The sequence below is a fragment of the Lutra lutra genome, chromosome 2, assembly GCF_902655055.1.
Source record: "Lutra lutra chromosome 2, mLutLut1.2, whole genome shotgun sequence".
NCBI lineage: Eukaryota > Metazoa > Chordata > Mammalia > Carnivora > Mustelidae > Lutra > Lutra lutra.
In genome coordinates, this window is record NC_062279.1 from 197,469,251 (window position 1) to 197,492,697 (window position 23,447).

Sequence of the window (23,447 nt, forward strand, 5' to 3'; positions counted from 1 at the left end):
TAGAGCTTCAAGACTTGGGTTTCTGGCCCTTGTGAGGTTTTGTCATGATGTAGCCCAAAGCTCCGTTTTATTTCTGCCTTCTTTGAATGGAAACGTCACAGGTTTAGATTTATGTCAAATGCTGTCCCTGAGCTGCTTTATGTTTAATGGAAAAGATCAAGGTGAACTTGTTTGGCGGGCTAATAATCCAACAGAGTGCTAAAACAGAGCATGTGGGACACATTCTGAGGGCCAAATGTAACTGTAGTACCACAGCAGATGGCCTGGTTTTCACAACAATTTTCCCAAGTACAGAAGGACACTTGAGGTTTAATTCTGAATTTAAAATTCACTCATGCTACTATTTACGTAACTTAAAGAGATTTTCTAAAACCTATGAAGTGTTACTATTCTGTCCAACAGATACAAAATGAAGATGAAGAAAAATACTAAAAAAGAACTTTATCCAGTTCAAATCTGTTGTTTTAAGAAGTTAATTCACTTCTCAAAAACATTTGTTTTTCTTTTTCAATCACACACTGCTGTACCTTCACACACTAGACAAATACGTTCATTTAACATCATCCTCCACAAAACATCAAATTAATACCTTTACAGAATTAATTGGATCGAATACAAATTGGTGTGCATTCAAATTTATCTATTCTTCTATATGGACCCACTCCCCATGCTTAGGCTGCAGTAAAAATGATTAACTCTTTATTGTTGCCTTGCTTTTATAATTGTTTAAATATTATACTTGACATTTTTGCACATTATTGCATAAGGTAGCTGGATATTAGAGAGAATGCTGTATAAATGCTGCACCCACATTTATATATGTTTATATATAATATGAATATTTGCTTAAATTCCTTTGCATCTTATTTTATCATTTCAAACTGGGGCCAGTTAGAAGCTCTGTGTTACTGTTTTAGCTTTCATGGTGAGTGTTTGGTGATGTTATTTACTAACGCTGATATGACTTACGCTGGAATTTATTAAATCACTGGCTTGATTTGCCTTTTGTCAGCTAGTTTGCTTTTGTGGTAGCTAAAGCAGGAGTGACGATAAGAGCATACTCAGCAAGGAGTCAGCCTCTCTCTCTCCCTCTGCCCCTTCCCCTGCTCATGCTCTTTTCCTTTTCTCTCTCTCTCTCTCTCCTGAATAAATAAATAAAATCTTTTTTTAAAATAAAATCTTTTAAAAAAAGAGTATAGGTGACTTTTTTGACTCAGATGGCCCATTCTTATTGGTTCATTTGTTTGTTTTCTCCATCCCATATTCATCAATTTAATAAATAGTTACTAGATACCTGCTACACATACTCTTAGCCTTTGCAGGTGATAAATTGTGCACCTGACGTCATCCGGGCCCTGAAGAAGCTTATTTGGTACCACAGAAGACTAGATAAGAGTATTAGATATGTCTGTGTGCCTGTCAGACTCCCTCTGCACTGGCCGCCTCCTGCATCTGGAGGAATGAAGGGCACTTGCTTACCTGGGCTCCCTCTTGGCTATCACCTCACAACCAGAATTCCAGGCTCTCTCTCACCACTTCTAGACTTGAAGGAAATATTACACTGCAGGACGTGGACTCTGGCTTCCTAAGTGGCTTACTGAAGGGTCTGGAAATATTTTCACTTAATTGGTGAATACAATTTCTGCATATCAGAAATCTTGGGAACAATAATTTTAAATATCTGCTAAGTGTTATACAGGAAAAGGGTTATGTGAAAAAGCAGGTTTTCAATAATGAGACTTCTTATTTTACGAGGATGTTGGCAAATGAACCTATGCTGGCAAGTGGCTGTGGCTCACAGGAACCTGACCCCATATTTTTGTTAGGAGCAAGTGTTTGGTATTCACCAATTAAGTGTTCATGGAAACCTACAAGTTGAACATTTTTCACACCATGTGGCCTTTTGAATTGTGCAGGTCAGTTACCATAATTTCTTTCGGCTTTCACTGTCACAACGATGCTGTCCACTATATTTTTTTTTAAAAAATTAACCCTCATCTCATGAATCCACAAATTTTCCCACTTTTCCACTTTTTCCTTGGCTTCATCACACACTGATTATGTTTTAGAGCTCTCTAGAGCAGCCAAATGTTCAGATCAGCAAATATTCTCTTCCTTTTTCTGGATGTACCATATTGTTGATTCATTAACAATGAACTCACAGCTACCAGCACTCTTACTCTTGCCTGAAGGAAGCTTATTCAATACATGTATTTTCGGGACAGCTGGGTGGCTCACTTGATTAAGCATCTGCCTTTGGCTCAGGTCATGATCCCAGGGTCCTGGCTCGAGCTCTGCATTGGGCCCCCTGCTCTGTGGGGAGCCTGCATCTCCTCCCTCTACCTGCTGCTCCCCCCTGCTTGTGCTCTCTCTCTCAAATCAATCAGTCAATCAATCAATCTTAAAAAAAATACTTGTATTTTCTCTATAAGGTACCTTGCAACCTTCTTGTGCTAAGGAACATTGGACAGCACTTCAGCACTATGTGGCCATTTTAAGCACTGGAATCACTAACAGAATGGACAAAATATGAAGAACATGAAGAAATATACTATGGAAAGGAAGCTTGCTTCTAGTATGAGAGCTGTAATGAGAACTGCACATCAGGCCATTCAAATTTCTCCCCACTCTGCATATGCACGTGTCTGAGAATAATCATAAAAGCAATGTGGATGTTGATTTGGGGTTAACAAATGAATTTTAGCAAATAGGTGACTTTGCAAGTAGTAGGATTGCCTGTACATAAAAATCAGTAAGTAAAACCAGGAAACAAATTCCCACTAGAACTCCCAAGTAAGTTAAACTGTATTACAAACATAAAATGTTTATAGCATTAAAAAACATAGTGTTTTTACCCAGAACTTCACAATAGATGGAAAGAAATACTATTTGTTGTGTCCTCAACTCTTGAGAGTTTAGAAGAGGTAGTGGAATTATGTCTATATAGAATAATTAAAAAGGCATTTTTTTTACGTCTGAGATATGTGACCATAAAATTTGTACCTACTATATTAGCTACATGAGGTTCCTTATTTTTTTTTAAATATTTTATTTATTTATTTGACAGAGAGAGAGAGATCACAAGTAGTCAGAGAGGCAGACAGAGAGAAAGGGGGGAAGCAGGCTCCCTGCTGAGCAGAGAGCCCCATGCGGGGCTCGATCCCAGGACCCTGAGATCATGACCTGAGCCGAAGGCAGAGGCTTAACTCACTGAGCCACCCAGGCGCCCCCATGAGGTTCCTTATAACAGCTTTTTATTCTGAAGAACTCAAAAGGCTTTGCATATACCTCATGTTGGTTAATCTGAGCAGGGCCATATGCCTGAAACCATATAAAACAAGGTAACCCTTGGATAGATTTTACATATTGGGAAAGGTGTTACATGTGGGCCCAGAAACCAAAAGAAGAAAGGAAAAATGTTCATGGTAAAAATCTGATTATATTGAAATACATTTTGCCTTTTGCCTCTCATTTAGGGAAAGAAAAAACTGGAGCATGACTGCTTTATTATTAATTTCTACCTTTCCTTTCCTGCCTCTTTCCCTTTGTCACATTCATTTCCCACACCGTAAAGTAACAAAGGAACCAGAAGACAGTGTCAGAGAAGTAATGGGAAGAGAGAATTTCAGGACAGAGGGAGAGATTCATGCACAAATATCTCAGTGACAGGATAAGGCCCAAAGAGAATTAGTACGACGTGAGAATTGGGAGGTCACCAATGACCTGCCTAGAATAGCTTTGGTGCTTTTGGTGAGAATGACCATTAAAGAACACATGAAATATTAAGAAAGTGGACATAAAGAAAAAGGGATTTTAAAAACAGATATGTAAGTCTTGAGGATGTTTAGAGATTCAGAGGTGGACCCAGTAGAGAGGGAGAACAAGTCAAGAGACTGGGACAAATGTAGCAGGAAGACAAGGGAACAGATCCCTTAGCAGAGCTGATTATGCAGGAAGGCAGTAAGGATTTAGGGTTGAAGAAAGTTAGGGAAGTTGGGAGTCAGGGAAGGAAGTGGATCTATGGAAGGGTGGAGGTACGGTAGACTGAACTAAGAGCAAGGGTCAAGAAAAGAAGATCCTGTGGGGATGAAGACAAATTATAATGGAGGAAGGGAGTCTTAAATCTAGGAGGATGTAGATAGGTATTTGAATTTAAAATTCCAGATGCAAAGTTGTTCTGATTAACAAGAAAGTACAGGATGTGGCCATGAAAGTGGATAGATGAAGAAGAGGGTGAATGAAGTTTGATGCCATGTTAATTATGTCCTTTTTGTTGCAAGAAAAATAAATTCTCTTAAATAATAGAGGCTTCTTTCCTAATATACAATGCCTAGAAAGCCAGTATGAACCCAGACAGTTCCAGGGAGGAGCAAATTCTGTTTCATGATCTGAGTTGGTCCTCCAGCAGGATATCTTTGCTTTTCTTTATATTATCTTCTCCATCCTCTTCTTGTACCTAATTGCTCAGTTCTTTCTGGATTGCAAGAATAAATTCTGGGGTGAGAAACAGAGATGGTGGTTTGGAAGTGATCCAGAGGAGCCAGAAGTGGATTTTTAACACCTCTTTGTCAATAAGACTAAAAGAATAGAAGAAGACAGGTCAGTTATTATTTATTTATTTATTGGCTTATTTTATTTAAACTCAATTAGTTAACCTATAGTGTGTCATTAGTTTCAGATGTAGCGTTCAGTTATTCATCTGTTGCATATAATATTCAGTGCTCATCACATCACATGCCTTCCAAATGCCCATCACCCAGTTATGCCATCCCCCTATCCACCTCCCCTCCAGCAACCCTCTTGTTTCCTGTAGTTAATAGTCTCTTACGGTTTGTCTCCTTCTCAGATTTCATCTTATTTCTCCCACCCTTCCCCTTTGATCCTTTGTTTGGTTTCTTAAATTCCACATATGAGTGAAACCACATGAGAGTTGTCTTTCTCTGATAGACTTATTTCACTTACCATAATACCCTCTAGCTCCATCCATGTTGTTGCAAATGGCAAGATTTCATTTTTTTGATGACTGAGTAATATTCCATTGTGGAGACATATATGTATGCCACATCCTCTTTATCTATTCATCTGTTGATGGACATCTGGGTTCTTTCCATAGTTTGGCTATTGTGGACATTGCTGCTATGAACATTGGGGTGCAGGTGACCCTTCAGATCACAACATTTGTATCCTTTGGGTATCTTTTAAAGGAGAAGTATGCAAATGAAGAGTATTTGGTAGAACATTTTGCTTCTAATAGGAAGAAAAGATAGAGGCAGCAAATTATCAGAGAAAAGGAATATATATGTTTTCCCCTGTTTTTCAAAACATGAATTAACTTCATTTAATCAAGAATGATAGTGTCTGTGACACTAAGTCACAGACTTAGTGAGTAAAAGGGGGAGAATTTTCATTTCAGTTTAATTGGAAGGATTTGAGGAAGGAATGTGGGCTACTTCTTTATAATGATATACACATATATCATTATAAAGAAGTAGTTCCATGAAATTGCTATGGAAATGAGGAACAAATTCTAAAAGCTATACAATTTTTTTCTAAGCCATGTTAAATTATACATAGCATTTAAAATGGAAGATTCACTTTCATTTTCTGAGAGTATATCTTATTTGGAGAATCACACCATGAGACATTATTATAGTTCTTATTCCAGTATAGTGTTGTCAGATGTAAAGGATAGGAAATTATGGTTGAAAATTTAAATATAATATGAGAGATCAGATTAGCAAAAGACATAGAACAAAAATCATTAATATTATGAAGTGAATGAAAAAACAGGAGTATAATGATCACATTCATTTGTCAAAATTGATATAGTGACTAAATACTGAAAGTAGTAATCTTTTTTGTTTTAATTATAATTAATGATATGTAATAAATATGAGTTAATGAAGCAAGAGTGATCATTTTTACTTCAATAATTCAGTTAATTGAACAGTTATTGAACATTATGTCTTAGGCACTGTATCTGAGTTACCGAAGAAAGGCCAGCCAAAGTTTGTTATATTTGATATTTCCAGATATTTAATAATTACATTATGAGATATTTTTATGCATTTAAACTTCATGTGGGCTGCTGGATATTGAAAGTAGTATAGTTTTTTTTTTTTTTTAAGATTTTATTTATTTATTTGACAGAGATTGCAAGTAGGCAGAGAGGCAGGCAGAGAGAGAGGAGGAAGCAGGCTCCCTGTTGAGCAGGTAGCCTGACTCGGGGCTCGATCCCAGGACCCTGGGATTATGACCTGAGCCGAAGGCAGAGGCTTTAACCCACTGAGCCACCCCGGCGCCCCGAAAGTAGTATAGTTTTAATTTTATTCTTTGCTGATAATTTTCTGTTGATACATTTAGCATTTCCATTTTATAAAGTAATTCAATTCTAAAATATGGCACGTCTTAATCTCATCTTTTTCAGCTTAGGACATTTGAAAGCTACATGTCTAATAATTATTTTAGGTATTCATGATGCAGTCTACGGCCATACCACCCTGAACGCACCTGATCTTGTCTGATCTCAGAAGCTAAGCAGGGTCGGGCCTGGTTAGTACTTGGATGGGAGAATTTATGATGCAAATGTATAATAACATAAATTAAATTTAAAATGTAATTTAGAGGGGCGCCTGGGTGGCTCAGTGGGTTAAGCCGCTGCCTTCGGCTCAGGTCATGATCCCAGGTCCTGGGTTCGAGCCCCACATCAGGCTTTCTGCTCAGCAGGGAGCCTGCTTCCTCCTCTCTCTCTCTGCCTGCCTCTCTGCCTACTTGTGATTTCTCTCTGTCAAATACATAAATAAAAATCTTTAAAAAAAATGTAATTTAGAAAGTATCTTGTGGTTATTGGTATTATCCATTTCTTTTTTTTTTTTTAAGATTTTATTTATTTATTTGACAGAGAGAGAGAGAGAAATCACAAGTAGGCAGAGACAGGAGGCGGGTGGAGAGGGGGGAAGCAGGCTCCTTGCTGAGCAGAGAGCCCGATGTGGGGCTTAAGCCCAGGACCCTGAGACCATGACCTGAGCTGAAGGCAGAGGCTTTAACCCACTGAGCCACCCAGGCGCCCCCCCCTTTTTAAAAATAAGATTTTATTTCTTTATTTGACAGAGAGAGAGAGAGAGAGATTATCCATTTCTATTCAAGTTAAGTTTCAGTAAGACTGGGTTCCCATAAAATTAATTGACAATCTATTAATTCCTGTATAACATACTCACTATTATTTCATTCAGATTCCTTCTTTTAAAAGTGTTTCAATAAAGGCTCTGATGTTTCTAAGAGTGGTTTATTAACCTTTATATTCCTTCATGCTCCTTTCAGTGGGCATTTATAAAAAACCATCACTATTACTTGCTTTAAATTGTGTTATGTGCCCCATACAGTCTAGTATGCAAAGGTCTAATATTTTTTGTGACAGAATTAAATAGGTTTCCAACATTTAATTCCATTCTATATCAGAGTGAGGTATAAGAATATGGCAGAAGTACTTTTGAGTGCCACTGAAGTTAGCTTAGAAATAATTAGTATAATGTTACAAATATTTAATATGTAGTATTTTTTTTCTGGGAAAATAGTAAAGAAATCCTTTTAAAATTTATTTTACTACTTATGCTACTTCCAGAGAAAGCATAGGAAATTTCTCTGTATTTATAAAATTGAACAATTTCCTAATTTCTACTTAATAAAATAATGAGAATAATGTATCACAAATTTACACAGAATATTCTACCAGAATAAGAATATACTGACTTAAACAATTCTTAATTTAGTATTTTTCCCTGTTTTTCTAACTTATATTTCTTTAACAGGGGGAAGTAATATCAAATAAATGGTTATCCCTATTCTTCAAGTATGTTGACCTCTTGTAAATAAAGATTTTACTTAACAGATACCGATATAGAAATTATTATGCACCAGAAGCTATTCTAAGTGCTTTGTAGCTAGTCATTTAATCTTTGTAACTACGTTTTGAGGCAAATACTATGACCATTCTGAATCTATAAGTGGGGACACTGAAGTATAGGAACGCCAGGGAAGCTACTTCATGCAGCAAATTATGTGGCAGAACAGGGGTTTGAATCCAGGTGGGCTGGCTCTTAACTCTATGCTTTGCGGCTTCACAAAACCCACTCAGTAACCTTTCCTTCCCATGAGACATAACTATTCCTTTTGGAATTAATGACAGTGGCATCAATTTTTTAAGGATAATTTTTAATAAAACAGTTTTTAAAAATTTATTTTTATAAAAATCAATATGATGTTTTTAAATCTTTAGGACTTAAGGTTGAGAGAGAATTGATACCCAGAGATGCTGTAGTTATTTAATAAGGTCTACGAAAAAGATTTGTACGCAAATAGATGATTTTACTGCCCTTTATCTGGAATGTTTTTGTGATTGTTTTGCTAGAATGTGTAATTTTGAAACTTATTAGTATTATTTTTTGAAGATAGGAGTAATAATGGGAAGCTTATAAATAACCCTTCTTCAATTTATTTTCCCTAGTCTATAACGCAGATATCATATATTCAAGGCTTTTATTATAAAGAGTAATTTCATAGATAGGGGTCTATATCTGTGATATAGTATTATTTGTTACATAGAATTTTTCCTTAACTAGATCATCAAAGCACCCATAGGAAAAAATAAAAATCTCTTAAAGCAAAAGTCTTTGAAAAACAAAACTTGATTAACTGGAATTTTACAGACCAGGACATGGCTAGTTACTTGGAAGTGTTTTTGCATGATGCTTCCATGAAAAGATGAATTAAAAAAAAAAAAAAAAGAAAGTGATAACTTTGGGAGTTCAGTTAAACACAGACCATGTCCGAAAATCAGTACCGTTAACATTCAGATGCTTAAACCACTTGCATCTGACTTTATAGCACAATACAAGGAAACATCATCCTTGTAATAATGAACTTGAGGAAAGATATTCTGGAATAATAAAGATTCATTTGGGTTTACTATAGTGGGCTTATTGAATTAGAAAAACACATTCATGTATTTTAGGACAAATATGGCATTCCCTAACTAATTAATCTGAAAATGAAATCAACCAATGTATTAGGCTGAGTTCCCTAAAATCAGAGCTGGAGATGGTGATTTTTGTGCAGGTGATTTGAGGAAGTGCTCCAAGGGCAAGCCTGTAAGGGAGTAAGGAAAGCAAGATAGGACAGAGGAAGGAGCCAGGCAAGTGGGGCTTCAGCGGGACTCCAGCCTTAGATCCCTCGTGGAATCCTGCCGTGTAAATGGCACCGTGGTTTGCCCACCATGTGGATAGGGGCCGAGCTTCTGTACTCCTGCATAAGTTACTCACTGGCTGAGGCCCACCTGGTAGGTGGGGAGAGGTATCGCTTCTCAGGCCCATTTGGGTTGTGGCTCCCGTAAACCGAGGGCATTTCTCAGACGAGAGTAGCTCAACAGCAGGTGGAGGGGAGTCCGCGTCTGTTAGAGGCATCTGGGTGGAACAACAGCAACGTCCCCCGCAACCAGAAAATCTACTCAAAGATCATCCTAGGAAATCAGCGTTTGAGGGCAATACCATTCTCTGCAATGGAATTTAAACTATATTGTCATAATGGAAATAGTAGAGAAGAAAGAGCACAATGTTGGGAATCCAGTGATCCCCATTTGCTTGTGTGATTCTCAAGCCTCTGGGGTCTCAGCTCTTACCTGTAAAATTCCTGACACGGTTTTTAAGTTCTCTGTCAGCTTCAAAATAATTTTCTGTTATTTTCTTTTATTATGCACAGATTTCTATTAATTAAAATGTTGTGCTTTCATTTTTTTGGATATGCCTTTTTTATTTATTTATTTTATTTTATTTTTTATTTTTTTAAAGATTTTATTTATTTGACAGAGAGATCACAAGTAGACAGAGAGGCAGGCAGAGAGAGAGAGAGAGGAGGAAGCAGGCTCCCTGCAGAGCAGAGAGCCCGATGTGGGACTCGATCCCAGGACCCTGAGATCATGACCTGAGCTGAAGGCAGAGGCTTAACCACTGAGCCACCCAGGTGCCCCCCTGGATATGCCTTTTTTAATAGCCATAGAACTAGTTTCCAAGCTTTACTCATTCATTCATTCTTTCATTAATTTAACAACTATTTCTGTGTGTCAGAATTGTAGATATTGAAAATATAGACTGAGAACCTATAATATGGATTTTACATTTTTTTTTAAAGATTTTGTTTATTTATTTGTCAGAGAGCACGAGTGAGCACAGGCAGACAGAATGTCAGGCAGAGGCAGAGGGAGAAGCAGGTTCCCTGATGAGCAAGGAGCCCGATGCGAGACTCGATCCCAGGACGCTGGGATCATGACCTGAGCCGAAGGCAGCTGCTTAACCAACTGAGCCACCCAGGCATCCCTGGATTTTACATTTTTAAGAAGAGATTTTATTTATTTATTTGAGAGAGAGAGAGAGTGTGTGTACAAGTAGGGGGAGGTGCAGGCAGAAGGAGAAGAAGACTTCCCGTTGAGCAAGGAGCCTAACTCGGGGCTCCATCCCAGGACCCCAGGATCATGATCTGAGCTAAAAGCAGACCCTTAACCAACCAGCAGCCCCTATGTTTTCTTAATATGAAAAAATTTTAAGAAATGTCATTTGAACTATACGGGAAAATAAGAAATTTCCTTTTAGATAAAGAATGTCACTTTATATTAAAACCCCCACTTAGTGAAGGGTTAAAAGAAAATGTGACAAGACTGTTTTTTGCTCATACTTGAAAATGTATGTCGTATGGCGCTCTCTCTCTCTCTCTTTTAACAAGACAATCCTTGGAAAGGAAAAAAAAAAACTATCTACAAAGGTTTTTGCTTTAGTTTTGTATTGTTTAGTTAGTGAAAAGTCTAGATGAAAATCATTGAGGAAGCCAGCCTCTTTTTGCCTAACCTATAAGATCTTCTGAGGGAAGTTAAATTATGGTAGGAAGAGTTTGAACAATGCTACATGCATTTTCTGGTGGCATAACAAGGATAGTTTGCTTAGCGAAAGAGTCCTGAAAAGCAGCAGTCTGAGTAAAAATGAGACAAATTAGAGTTCAAAGTGAAAAATATTAATCTGCAGTAAGGGTAGCAAATTCTAATAAAACTGGTTTTATCAGATATTAAATTACCTGATAAAAGAGTCTTTAAGCCACAGCTGAGTGTAAACTGTCACAAAGATGCAGAAAGAGATGCTGGAAAGTTCAGGTGGTAGCCGTCACAAAGGCATGGAGTTGGAACAGGTGAAAGAAGAAACCAACTGAGGGGTGCCTGGGTGGCTCAGTGGGTTAAGCCTCTGCCTTCGGCTCAGGTCATGATCCCAGGTCCTGGGTTCGAGCCCCACATCGGGCTTTCTGCTCAGCAGGGAGCCTGCTTCCTCCTCTCTGTCTGCCTCTCTGTTTACTTGTGATTTCTCTCTGTCAAATAAATAAATAAAATCTTTAAAAAGAAAAAAAAAAAGAAGAAACCAACTGAGAAGTGAACCTGATAAATTAATTAAAATATGACTACTTAGCAGTAAAGAGGGATCGACAGAAAAAGTGGACTTCAACATATGGAACTTACTTGTCCTGTTATCTGTGTGATGTTTAAATTACCTGTTTAATAAACTTGATAATAATTTATTTATACTTAGTATATTGAGTTTTCACTATTGTCTCAAAGTTCTCATTTTTAAGTCTTGCCAGGTACTATTTTAGAGCAGGAATGCCTGAATCTGGAGAGACCCATTGTTGCCCCAGTGGGCAGCCACCATTCTAACTGGTGTTGCCTGTTCTGTCTCCCTCATAAAGAGGAGGAAAAGGAAGTCTGTCATCCCAGAGTGTATCATTATGCAGGTTTATTCACTTAAGCTGACCCTATTTGGAAGTGGCAGATTTCTTTTTAAAAATTATTTATTTTTATTTTTTAAAAGATTTTTTAAAAAAATTTATTTGAGAGAGAGAGAGAGAGCAAGAGAGGGAACACAAGGAGGGGTTGTGGGAGAGGGAGAAGCAGACTCCCCACTGAGCAGGGAGCCAGATGCAGGTCTTGATCCTAGGATCCTGAGATCATGGCCTGAGCCAAAGGCAGACACTTAACAACTGAGCCACCCAGGAGCCGCTGAAGTGGCAGATTCCTTAAATGTGCTTACTTACCATACCTGTTTTTATGTCAACTTATTTTCCAAAATAAAAAGTATTTGTATTTTTTCCCCCACAGTAATATCATACACTTGCTATACACAAAGAAGTCAGGTAAAGAAGAATACTGGTGACTTAAATCATCTTGCTTTTTTTCTAAGATACCAGAATATGCACAGCATGATAGTGCTTTATGTAAAATCTGTAGTTAAAACAAGAAACAAACGAAAATATGGAATCTGTTGTGAGGTAATATAATTTAGAATAACACTGGTATTGATTCAGAAGATAGCACATTTTGCACAGAGTAATAGATGACCATTATTTTTTTGTCAGCCAACATTTCTTTTTTTTTTCTTGAAATGCCCCTCCCTGCTCTGAGGGGCTATTGATCAACAGCCTCCCCTCTCCTCCCAACCCGGAGGGATACCCTGATCCAAGCTGGGTTCGTCATAGGCAGCCTCAGGGTTTTTTTCTTTTTTCTTTTTCTTTTTCTTTCTTTCTTTCTTTCTTTTTTTTTTTTTTTACTGGAGCCAGAGTGCAGGAGGGCCATATTTTTGTGGGACTGTTAGCTTCGCGCTAAAGAAAACCTAATCCTAGAGCCAGTGAGCAGGTCTTTACTACCTCAGTGGTTGCATCCGGCCATGAATGAAGACAAAGAAGGGAAAAGTTAAGATGGGGCTAGAGATCATGACACTATTTGAGCCCCTAGAGCTAGCTTCAGCTCTGCCACACATGGATCTCTAGATTTTTAGTTAACTGGGTTGAAAATGTGTTCTTTTCATTTAAGCTAGTGTTAGTGGGGTTTATCTCACTTGTGACCAACGAATCCTGACCAGAATCCCAATATCCATATAGTTTTTTGTAAATACTTAATTTCTAAAAAATTAAAGAGGAGGAATACTAATTCTTATTAATGTATAGCTTGAGATATGTCAAAGTATTTTAAAAATCCATCAGATAATAAAACTACTATATTAATTAATCTATATAGTCTACGACAAATATTATATTTTAGAATACTATGCTAGGTGGATCTTGGTTATAGCCTTATCACAGAACATAGCTGTTTAAAATGTGGGTTCTGGAATCTGGTTGTTTGATTTTGAATCCCAGCTCAGCCAGTTATAAACTCTGGGCTTCATTTCTCTCTGTCTCAGTTCCCTTATCTATAAAATTAAGATGACAAGGGAGCCATCCTCACACAGTTGTTGTGAGGGCTCAGTGTAATAATGCATGTCAAGTGTGCCTGGCACATAGTAAATGATCTATAAATGTTAGCTACTATTATTTATTTTTGGGGTCTATGGACAAAATTTCTACCATAATGAAAGCTATTAGTGGTAGCTGTAGGAATACTGGTGATGAAAAAGAGAAGGCCTGGAGCGCAGTCTGGGAAAGTACCGTCATGAGATAATATTCATGATAAAAGCCAACTGATCTGTTTATGTGGCAAGTTGACATGAGCCCTAACAGTGCATTTATACACTTCCTGTGCCCTCAGGTAGAATGTTTCTGTGTAGGCAAAAGGAAAGTGAAGGGAAGGCAAAATTTCCATGTTATTTTTTCTGGCTGATAATTGATATTGTTGAGGAATTTTAAGAGAGTGGAGCTATGTAATACAGTGTTATCTGCATAGCATGTTCAAGCCTACATAGTGAAACATAGTCCATGTGCCTGAGGATAATTTTACTATTACGTGTGTGTATGTGAGAAACACCTTCTGACTTCACTTACGTATGGAAGAGAAACAGGAACAAGTCAACAAGCATTGGGATTTATTCAATGTACCCCATGGGACTAACATGCTGTTTTGGGTCATCAAAGTGAGGAAGCCATAAATAGAAAAGAGATTGCATTGGCACAAAGAAAGAAGGAAAGAAGACATGTAGATGTAAGGACCTATTTAGCAAGAGGCTTTCATTAAAGTTAAACTGTTCCTGCTCCCCTTCCCCCAGGGGATTCACTTAAAAACAAGTCCCGGAAACCAGCTCCAGGTAACAAAGCCCAGATACAAGGGTGGGTCAGGCCAGGTGGAGACATCTGATCAGTGGGGGGTTGGATACTGTCTCCCTAGCTACTAAGGAGTAGGGGCCCCCGCCCTTTGGGAACCTTTTTGGCACCAATCCTAATCAAGGCTTGATAGGCTGGTTCAAATGTCTACTAGGGTAAATTGTAATTCAGTTGGTCACCTAGCATCACTGTGGAGTTTCCTGTGTGTGTTACAATCTCATTGGTCACCTGTGCGTGGCCAGGCCCGACCGCATGGCCTTTGCCCTTAAAAGCTAGTCTGTGAAACAGAGAAGGGTCACCCTCTCTTGTAAGAGGTGCATCCCCGAACATTCGGTTAGATTCTTGATGCTTGGCGCGAAATAAAGCTTTGCTTGACCTTCGCTTTATATCAGTCTCGCTCCTTTAATCACGGACCCATTATTGGGGGATAACAGTAGACAAATTTTCTTCGGAAATTTTTATAGGCACTGAATGGCAATTCACTAGGCTACAACCTACCAATATATGGAGCTTGTGGCAGCGTGTGATTTAGCAGGGGGTTATTTATACACTCAGAAGGGAGCTTATCCTTAACACCTATACTATGATTTCCTAAGGGACCTGGATCTACAAATCAGTAGAGAAGACCTCCTTAGTAAACTGTAGTCCATATTTGTTCATATAATTACCTTCAGTCTGGAGAGGAGTAAAGGGGAAATTATATTTCCTGGTTCCTTGCTGTCACTATCCCCTTTTCAAAATCTAGTATACAAAATTTTTCTTAATTCTAAAATTGTATATCTTTATATTTGCAACATTAAATGCACATAAAGAAAGGTACTCTAAGTTAAATGTGGTTTGGAAATTACAAACACATTTAACAAGGGTATTGATTTTCAAATTTGAAACTATAAAGAAGTTCTGCACTAGAGACCAGTTTTGGACAAGATCCAGTCTTGATAGTGTGTTACTTGAGTGTAGACACCAGGTTTGTTTGGGAGAGCTCATTCATCTCCCCAGCTTACAGTGCCAGCAAGGCCAAGTGCCTTTCTAATCTGTACCAACCAGAGGTCCGCTGGAGTCACCCTACAGAGAAAGAGGATGCATACAATTACTATACTTTAAAGATGAATACTGCTTAATCTCCTCTTCTGTAATAAAGACAGGGAGATGCAGAAAAAGGGGAAAAAACTCTAGATATTTCAATATTGAATGGAGTCATACAGTATTTGTTCTTTTGTGACTGACTTATTTCACTTAACACAGTGTCTTTCAAGTTTCATCCCTGTTGAAGCATGTGTCAGCCTTTCCTTCCCTTTTTACTCAATTTTTTGTATATGCAACACTTTGTTTATCTGCTTATCCATCAAAGGACACCTGGGTTGCTTTCATCTTTTGGCTATTGTGAATAATGCTTCTATGGATTAAATATACAAATATCTATTTTTGTCCCTGCTTTCAATTCTTTTGAGTGTATGCCCCGAAATGGAATTGCTGGATCATATTGTAATCTATTTTTAATTTTTTGAGGAACCACCATGCTGTTTTCCATAGAGGCTGCACGATTTTACATTCCACAAACAGTACACAGAACTTATGTTGCAGTTTTTAAAAATCTAGTCTTTATTTCAAATTCATAGAGTAAGTGGAGAAAATAGAGAGCATCTCTCCATTTCTTTGTCTCTTTTGACTTCCTAGCTCACCTGTATCAGCTCACATCTGTTTTACACTCATTGTCAGATAAATGGAGGTATTTAGCTCTTTGCAAGGCTAATCCCTCCACCTGGTTTCTGGATCAAGGACACTGTTCTATCAATAATCTTCTCTTGTTTGTTTTCCTATGTCTTCATTTCCTGCACTGGCTTTCTCCACCAGGCATATACTTGTTTTTTTGTTTGTTTGTTTTTTTGTTTTTTTTTTTTCAGTTTTGCCCATCAAAAAAAAATGACAGCCTTTTTGGATCTTAAGACCACCTCCATTGTCCTAGTTATCTTCCTTTCATAGCTAAGTGGCTTGAAGTAGTAATTTATACTGAAATTTCCATTTTCTTGTCTTATTTTCTCAACTTTCTTCTAAATGGTTTTTCTTTCCACTGACAAACCTTCTAAACATTACCAGTAAATGATTGTTGAAGTTGACACACTCTTTCCAGCATCTATCTTACTCTTTGGCATGTGTCACTATTGACTATTCCCTTTTTCTCTGATCCCTGGAATCCTGTGACACCAATTTTTTATTGTTTTTGTTATTCTGATCTTTATTCTCTCTTACTCTTTGCCTCTTAAAAGCATTTATACCAGAGTTCTATTACTTAGGTGTTTTTTATTTTACATATTTTATCTGAACAACTGTATTTGTGCTGAATTTAACTACCACCCAGATGATTAGAACTTTCAGATTTTTATCTAGTAACTTTTTTTCTGAGCCCAAGGTTTTTATTTCTAATGGTGCACTGGACATATATGCCTGGATATTACGTAGGCACTTCAGATTTAGCATACTCCAAACTTCATCCTCCACAAACCTTCCTTATCTCTTGTACATCTTCTCTCAGTTGTTCAGGAAGAAATATGGAATTTAGCATGTATTCCTCCTTTTCCCTCTTCCTCACTTCTAATCAGTCCCACGGTCTTGTCTACCCGTCTTGTCTCTTCATTCCTACTGTGTCTCCGTTGAAGCCCTCATTACTTTTCTCAGGCAAAATAGATCTCAGTATCTCTAGCTTACTTGCTTCCAGTCCATCTTCCACTCTGCCTGTATTGGATTTGGCAATTAGATCATCATTAGTAATCTTGGCTAGAACATTTTCACTGGTCTGATAGGACAAAAGTCTGCAAGCAGTGGGATAGAGAGTGAGTAAGTTAAGAATATGGAATAATGATGGTAAACTATTCTGTAGAGATTTGGCCAAGAAGGGAAAAAGAAAGACAGAGAAGGGTATGTTAAGGGAGACACCTAATACTGTTTGCAGGATATGAGAAAGAACCCATTGGGGTGGGATAGTTCGGAAAATATGGAAGAAAGTTCAAATGCTTGTGTAGATAGAGAGGGGATGAAGAATACAGACAACAGATTAGATTTGAAGAGTAGAAGAAATTTGTTTGCCTGAGCCTGGAAGGTGGGGATAAGTACAAATATAAATTTATCATGTAGAAAAGAAATTAAAGGAGTTCTCATGATTTTTTCCATTCTTTTTTCTAGTTAGTATGAGGGAAATGTCATATGTTAAGGAATATAAGGGCATATAGGGACAAGTTCAAACAATGTAATGAAAGGCTGACGTAGACTACAAAGGACGTATTAAAAAATTCTATAGTGTATTGAGGACCCAGCTGTGATTATATGACACCAGTTTACAAGGCTGCAAGATTTCTTCCAGTTGTGATCAGGAGTATACATATAGGAGCCAATGAAATAGTCATATTGCTCTGTGTTTAGAGATTATTAGCATGGATGTGGGGACGTAGAAGATCGTGAAGGTGCTGAGGGGGCTGTCAGTTGAGTGGTTGAAATGATAAAACCTCTAGGCTGCATAAGGCTAGAAAAGAGTCATGGGGCTGAGGGCGATGGACTGAGATAAAATCACGAGAAACTGGCACTTAAAGCCATGACTTGGAATGGAAGAATAGGATTAGTGGGACAGTTGAAAGATGGGAATCTGTAATTAGAGATGATAATTACATATTGCAAGTACTTGCTTGTGTGTCTTCTCGTTCCTAGAGTGCAGGAATAATGCCTTATGGTCTGGCCCGTAGTAATCCATAAAAAACGAATGGATAAAATAAAGGGTTTTTCTGGATTTACCACTGATTCTGCCTGTCTAGATAACTGCAGTAGTACTTTTGTTAACTCTGAGATTATTACTTATAAATAGCACCAGAGGTGTTTGAAGCATATTAAGCATAATGAAAGGCAGCTTCGTGTGGCATTCAGAGTATAGACTATGTAGCCCAGCATCCCCTGTTTTAAGTCTGAGGTCTACCACTTAATACCTGTGTGAGTTTAAACAATTTACTTGAGCATAGTCTCAGTTTCTTCATCTGAGGAGTAGGGCTTATAATAGTACAAACATACACCACAGCATTGTCATAACTTGAATAAATTAATATTTGTAAAGAGCTTAATACAGTGCCTACCATATGGAGATGCTATGTAAACATTGTTAAATAAACAAAATATTGAGGGTATTGGAACCACCCTCAGTTAAGAAAGTTCCATGATCATTAGGTTTGGTGTTGGATTCAGTTGAGTACTTCTCAGTGAAAGAGAGCCAATCTGACTGAAGTTGCCAATATTCCATTCATCTCTTTATTGCTTATTCCAAATTTAGTCTCTTCCCCACACCTCCTGACAGCTTCTTATAACGGTAGGAGTGGTTTAGCACATTAGTATCTTAATTTAATAAGTATCTTATTAAATACTAAATTTTTCTTCTTTTGAGAACATTGCACAAGCAAATTGGAATAAAAAAAAAAAACCACAGGAAAAAAATCTGGAAAATGGAGTAGGCAGATATACCTGGCAGGCATCCACATTTCCCTTCAGGAACCCCACATGCAACATTCCTGGTGTGATCACATGACCATATACCTCTTCACTGTTGCAGGTTTTATTATCTATAATCTTCACTAATCCTTTCTGGAGTATATTAGGATTTGTTCCTAAAGGAAAAAAATCATATAATTTTTGCTAAGTTAATATTAATATCTCTGGCTAGGCTTATTAATTCTTAACGGTAGGTACAATTTCCAAATCAATGTAAAACATACATTTTAATTAGGCTTTTGTCTCCTTTCTTAGTTACAAAGTAGATTACATGTATGCCTTAGAAAACAAAATGAAAAATTCGTATTCCAGAAACATACACTTTATAATCATTTTAAGATTTTCTGCCATTACTGTAATTCTGAATCATAGAATTTAATTTATTTTTTCTGCTTTCAGATGCATTTATGAACATAAATAGCCACTAAATCTTTACATTATTAAGGTCATGGAGATGCATTGCCTTGTCACATAGGACTACTCATTTCTCTCCATTAGAAATGCCCAGTCCTCTGCAGTCTTGTTTGTTCTGGTACTTATCTGCATAAAACAAATATTTATTATATTTTGTGGAGATTCTCTAAATGTAAGCTTTGTGAGGACAGGAATATTTGCCTATTTTATTCATTAATATATCCAAAACACTTGGACCTGTATTTGGAATAAAGGTAGTAATCAAGATAAATATTTATTGTATGAGCGAATGAACGAATGAATAAAATGGAGGAAAATAAATTACTTCTTTAAATAATGCATTCCTATAAAAACTGCCATTGTTAAGGGAAATTATGATACAAGCTCTATGAAATTATAGTTTCTATGTGAATGTGGTTGAGGATAATTTTCAATCCATTGCACATTATCCCCTTTAAAATTATCTAGAGAAAGTATTTCTCAGATTTAGTTATGATTTGGAGTATTTATTTTTAACTTCTAAAACTCAAATTCAAACCATGTGTGGAGGAAGGTTAGGAGCTCACCATCAGACTTCAGTGTTCCCCATCCAGTGACCACCACATCTGACTTGGGTGGGAATGTGCGAGTAGCTTCTGGAAGACATGCTCTTCGGATGTTGCTTGTATGTAATACTGGTGAGGACAGATGCACAACAGCAATGTCATTATCGTGTGTAGGGTAATGGTAGTTTTCATGAATTGTAATATCCTTGATACTTCGCTGTGTTTGTGGATCACTTAAGAGGAGCCCAAAACTAACATTCCATTCTTTTTCTTTCTTTCTTTCTTTTTTTTTTTTTAAAAAGATTTTATTTATTTATTTGACAGACAGAGATCACAAGTAGGCAGAGAGGCAGGCAGAGAGAGGAGTAAGCAGGCTCCCTGCTGAGCCGAGAGCCCGTTGTGGGTTCCCAATCCCAGGACCCTGAGATCATGACCTGAGCTGAAGGCAGAGGCTTAACCCACTGAGCCACCCAGGTGCCCCATAAAATATATTTTAAAAGATAAGCCATGGGAACTCATTTTATCTGTCCAGAAGGCTCAAGAGTATTTAGAAAGATAAATATGGTAAGATTAAATAAAAAGTGGGCAAGATTATGACACAGAGTAAATTTATGGAAATTAAGGAAATAGCCCAAATCTTCTTTTACAATTATTAAAAACTATAAACATATGGACATTGGGGAGGGTATGGGCTATGGTGATTGCTGTGAAATGTGTAAGCCTGATGATTCACAGACCTGTATCCCTGGGGAAAATAATACATTATATGTTCATAAAAATAATTAAAAAAAAACTATAAACAGGAAGATATTTCTGACTTTTACGATTATTTGTTAATCAAGGGTTTGTATATTAAACACTGAAAAATAGTGCTGTGAGAATATTTCAAAGTCTGGGTGCTTGGGTGGCTCAGTCCTTAAGTGTCTGCCTTCAGCTCAGGTCATGATCCTGGAATCCTGGGATCAAATCCCACATTGGGCTCCCTGCTCAGCATGGAGTCTGCTTCTCCCTCTGACCATCACCCCACTTGTGCTCTCTCTCTCAAATAAGTGAATAAAATCTTTAAAAAAAAAGTGCACTTCAAAGTCTCAAGGGTAAGAGGGATTTAAAAAACAAACAAACAAACCAGTAAGTGCTACATAAACCAATAGAAATTAGTAAAATGAAACCTCAAACAAAGGGCTAAAAAAAGCAAATGCTTGGTGCAATAATATACCCTTTAAAGAAATAATAATTTCAAATCGGGCTGCCATATATATGGGAGGATGCAGGATGAATTCAAATACTTATGACTAAATAAATAAGACCAGATGAAATAATTGTGAGAAAGAAATAGGAGACCAATGCTCTGTTTGGAATTTAGTTTCTTTATAAAATTGAATTAAGTCTAGCTTAGTGATTCTCAACTGAGGGCTATTTTGTCCTCCCGGAGACATTTGGTGTTAATCGGAAACATTTGTGATTGTTAGTCCCTGGGGGATGCTACTGGCATTTGGTGGGGAGGGACCAGGGATGTTGCTAAATATCCTGTAATGCATGGAACAGCCACCCCAAAACTAAGAATCATTTGGACCAAATATAATAGTGCCACTGTTGGCAGATCCCATTCTAGCCTGAATATATATATATACATATATATGTATATATATTTTTTTAACCGATTCATTAAGTAATTTTGAGAGTATACATCACAATATGGAACATTTAGAGGCTTAGTTGTATGGCCATATTCTTGAAAGACATTTATCAGACTTTTGGTGCATGAGTGGCTTTAAGGCTTTCCGTGGTGCAGAGCTTACTTTATGAGGCGGCGAGCAGGAGTGACGAGCCCGCTGTTACTAATCAGAATGGCTCCACACCCGTGCACACTGTTCTGTTGCATGCTAGCTTGCCCAGGCCATTCCCCTTCCTGGGCATCCATGCCCCCTGCTATCTTGTTGCCAGAAGGAGTTATTGTTCCTTGTCCATAGCCTGCTCAAAATAGAGTTCACTAGCATACAATAATATTGCTCTTGTTATGCATGCATTGCTCTAGTAAACAAACTCTCCACTGAGGAAAAGCCCACAGTCTTGGAGAAGTTAGGACTAACTGTGGACATGAAGTTTCCTGAGAAGTTATTCAAACCAGATGGACATCTTCCTCCCCCAAGCTCATCAGTCACGTATGCTCTCCGTATATCAGTACGGCCTTGCTCTGATCTGTTATAAGAAGCAAGTGAAATGAAATGTTTGAATTTGGAAGATAATAATCAGTAACGGTTGTCTATGTGTGCTTTTTAATTTTGTGAGCAGTTGTTTAAAGTAGTGATTGCCCCGAAACATTCATAAGAAAGAGTGAATGGATGTGAATGTCAATGGGATATTGATAAGAGAAAGAGTAGACAGAAATCTGTTTACATTCAAGTGACAATCCACCATATCTGGCTAAAAGGAGTAACACACAAAGAGAGCCAACCCTTTCCCAAAGTGATATCCTTCTCTGTGTCAGAACTGTGCTCTCCTGTCAATTTAGATCCAAAGAGACTGCTCAACTCTTTTAAGTCTTTAAAGAAAATCTGCAGTAATCATACAACTTCCCTCTAATTCTGTCTCTGATTCTCTTGACTATGTCATCTTACTCTAACTAAGCACTGAGCTTATTCCCTAACAAGTTTATGGTATCTTTTACTAGAGATGGTCAGCCTCATTAATTAAAATTTTTTCAAGGGCAGGAACCATATCTTTTAAAAAAAATATGTATATTTTTATGGGGGCACCTGTGTGGTTCAGTAGGTTAAACCCTCTGCCTTTGGCTCGGGTCATGATCTCAGGGAGCCTGCTTCCCCCTCTCTCTCTGCCTGCCTGTTTGCCTGCTTGTGATCTCTGTCTGTCAAATAAATAAATAAAATCTTAAAAAAATATTTAGGTATATATATTTTTAGAATCTATCATGGAGAACCTATCACCTATAAGGAGTTCAATAAATGTCTATAGAAATGAAGTCTATGTCATATGACCCACAAGACATCTTGAAATAAAAATGATATTTGACTTCGAGACCCCTTTCTGGAATGGGTGTGTTCCTAACATTTAGAGAATAAGAAAAACTTGCCATAATCAGTGCAGTACACATCGATGAAAGCAGTGGTACTCAATCAGGGACAATTTTGGACTCCACTCTTAGCCCCAGAGGAAATTTGGCAATATATGGAAATATTTTTGGTTGTCATAATTTGTGGGGGGTGTGCACTTTTGGTATGTAGAGGCCAGGGATGCTGCTAAAAACCCTATAATGCATATGACTATTCCTGAAACAAAGAATTGTCTGGCCTAAAATGTTAATACTATTAAAGTTAAGAAACTCTGAATTAGAAAAAGGTATTTGTATCAGGAATTAGAACATTTAAATTAATTGGAAAGGTTAGATGGTCAGTTGCTTCCGGGGATGTGACAAGATAATGTCGAGATAGTCGTCCCTGAAGATGGAAAGGCATCAGGAGCACAGGGGAGGGACATGTAGACTTTTAAAAAGGTCTTTGTTAGCCTTTTGAAGTCCTTAAATGTGTATATTGCTTCTGATTCTAGATTGTTCTCTTTGATGCAATCTAAACATCAGATTGTTAAGGCAACCTTTTCATAAAAACCACTTACCTGCAACACAGCCTAGGTGGTTGTTATTTTTGAATGCAAGAGTCTCACTTTTGACTCACTGAATATTACTCCCTTTTCTTTTCCTCCTTCTTTCCACTCCCTTATCATGGAATCTACAGAGGATAAAACAAATAACTCAGAACCCAAAGGTATAAAGGTTCATCCTTATCCTCCCTTCTGTTCGGACAACTCCTAAAGGAAGTTGGCTTTTACTCA

The 23,447-nt window shown here is 37.5% G+C and overlaps 1 protein-coding gene across 1 annotated transcript in view; it reads right to left on the bottom strand.

Annotated features, from left to right (window-relative positions):
- Positions 1-15,023: 15,023 nt before the first annotated feature.
- The window catches only part of LOC125094187 (transmembrane protease serine 11C-like), a 41,845-nt gene continuing 33,421 nt past the window's right edge, over positions 15,024-23,447 (bottom strand). The window contains 6 exon segments of the mRNA XM_047719861.1: positions 15,024-15,135; positions 15,137-15,183; positions 18,616-18,758; positions 19,623-19,875; positions 20,943-20,949; positions 21,401-21,572. Coding sequence (XP_047575817.1) covers positions 15,024-15,135; positions 15,137-15,183; positions 18,616-18,758; positions 19,623-19,875; positions 20,943-20,949; positions 21,401-21,572 — 734 coding nt within the window.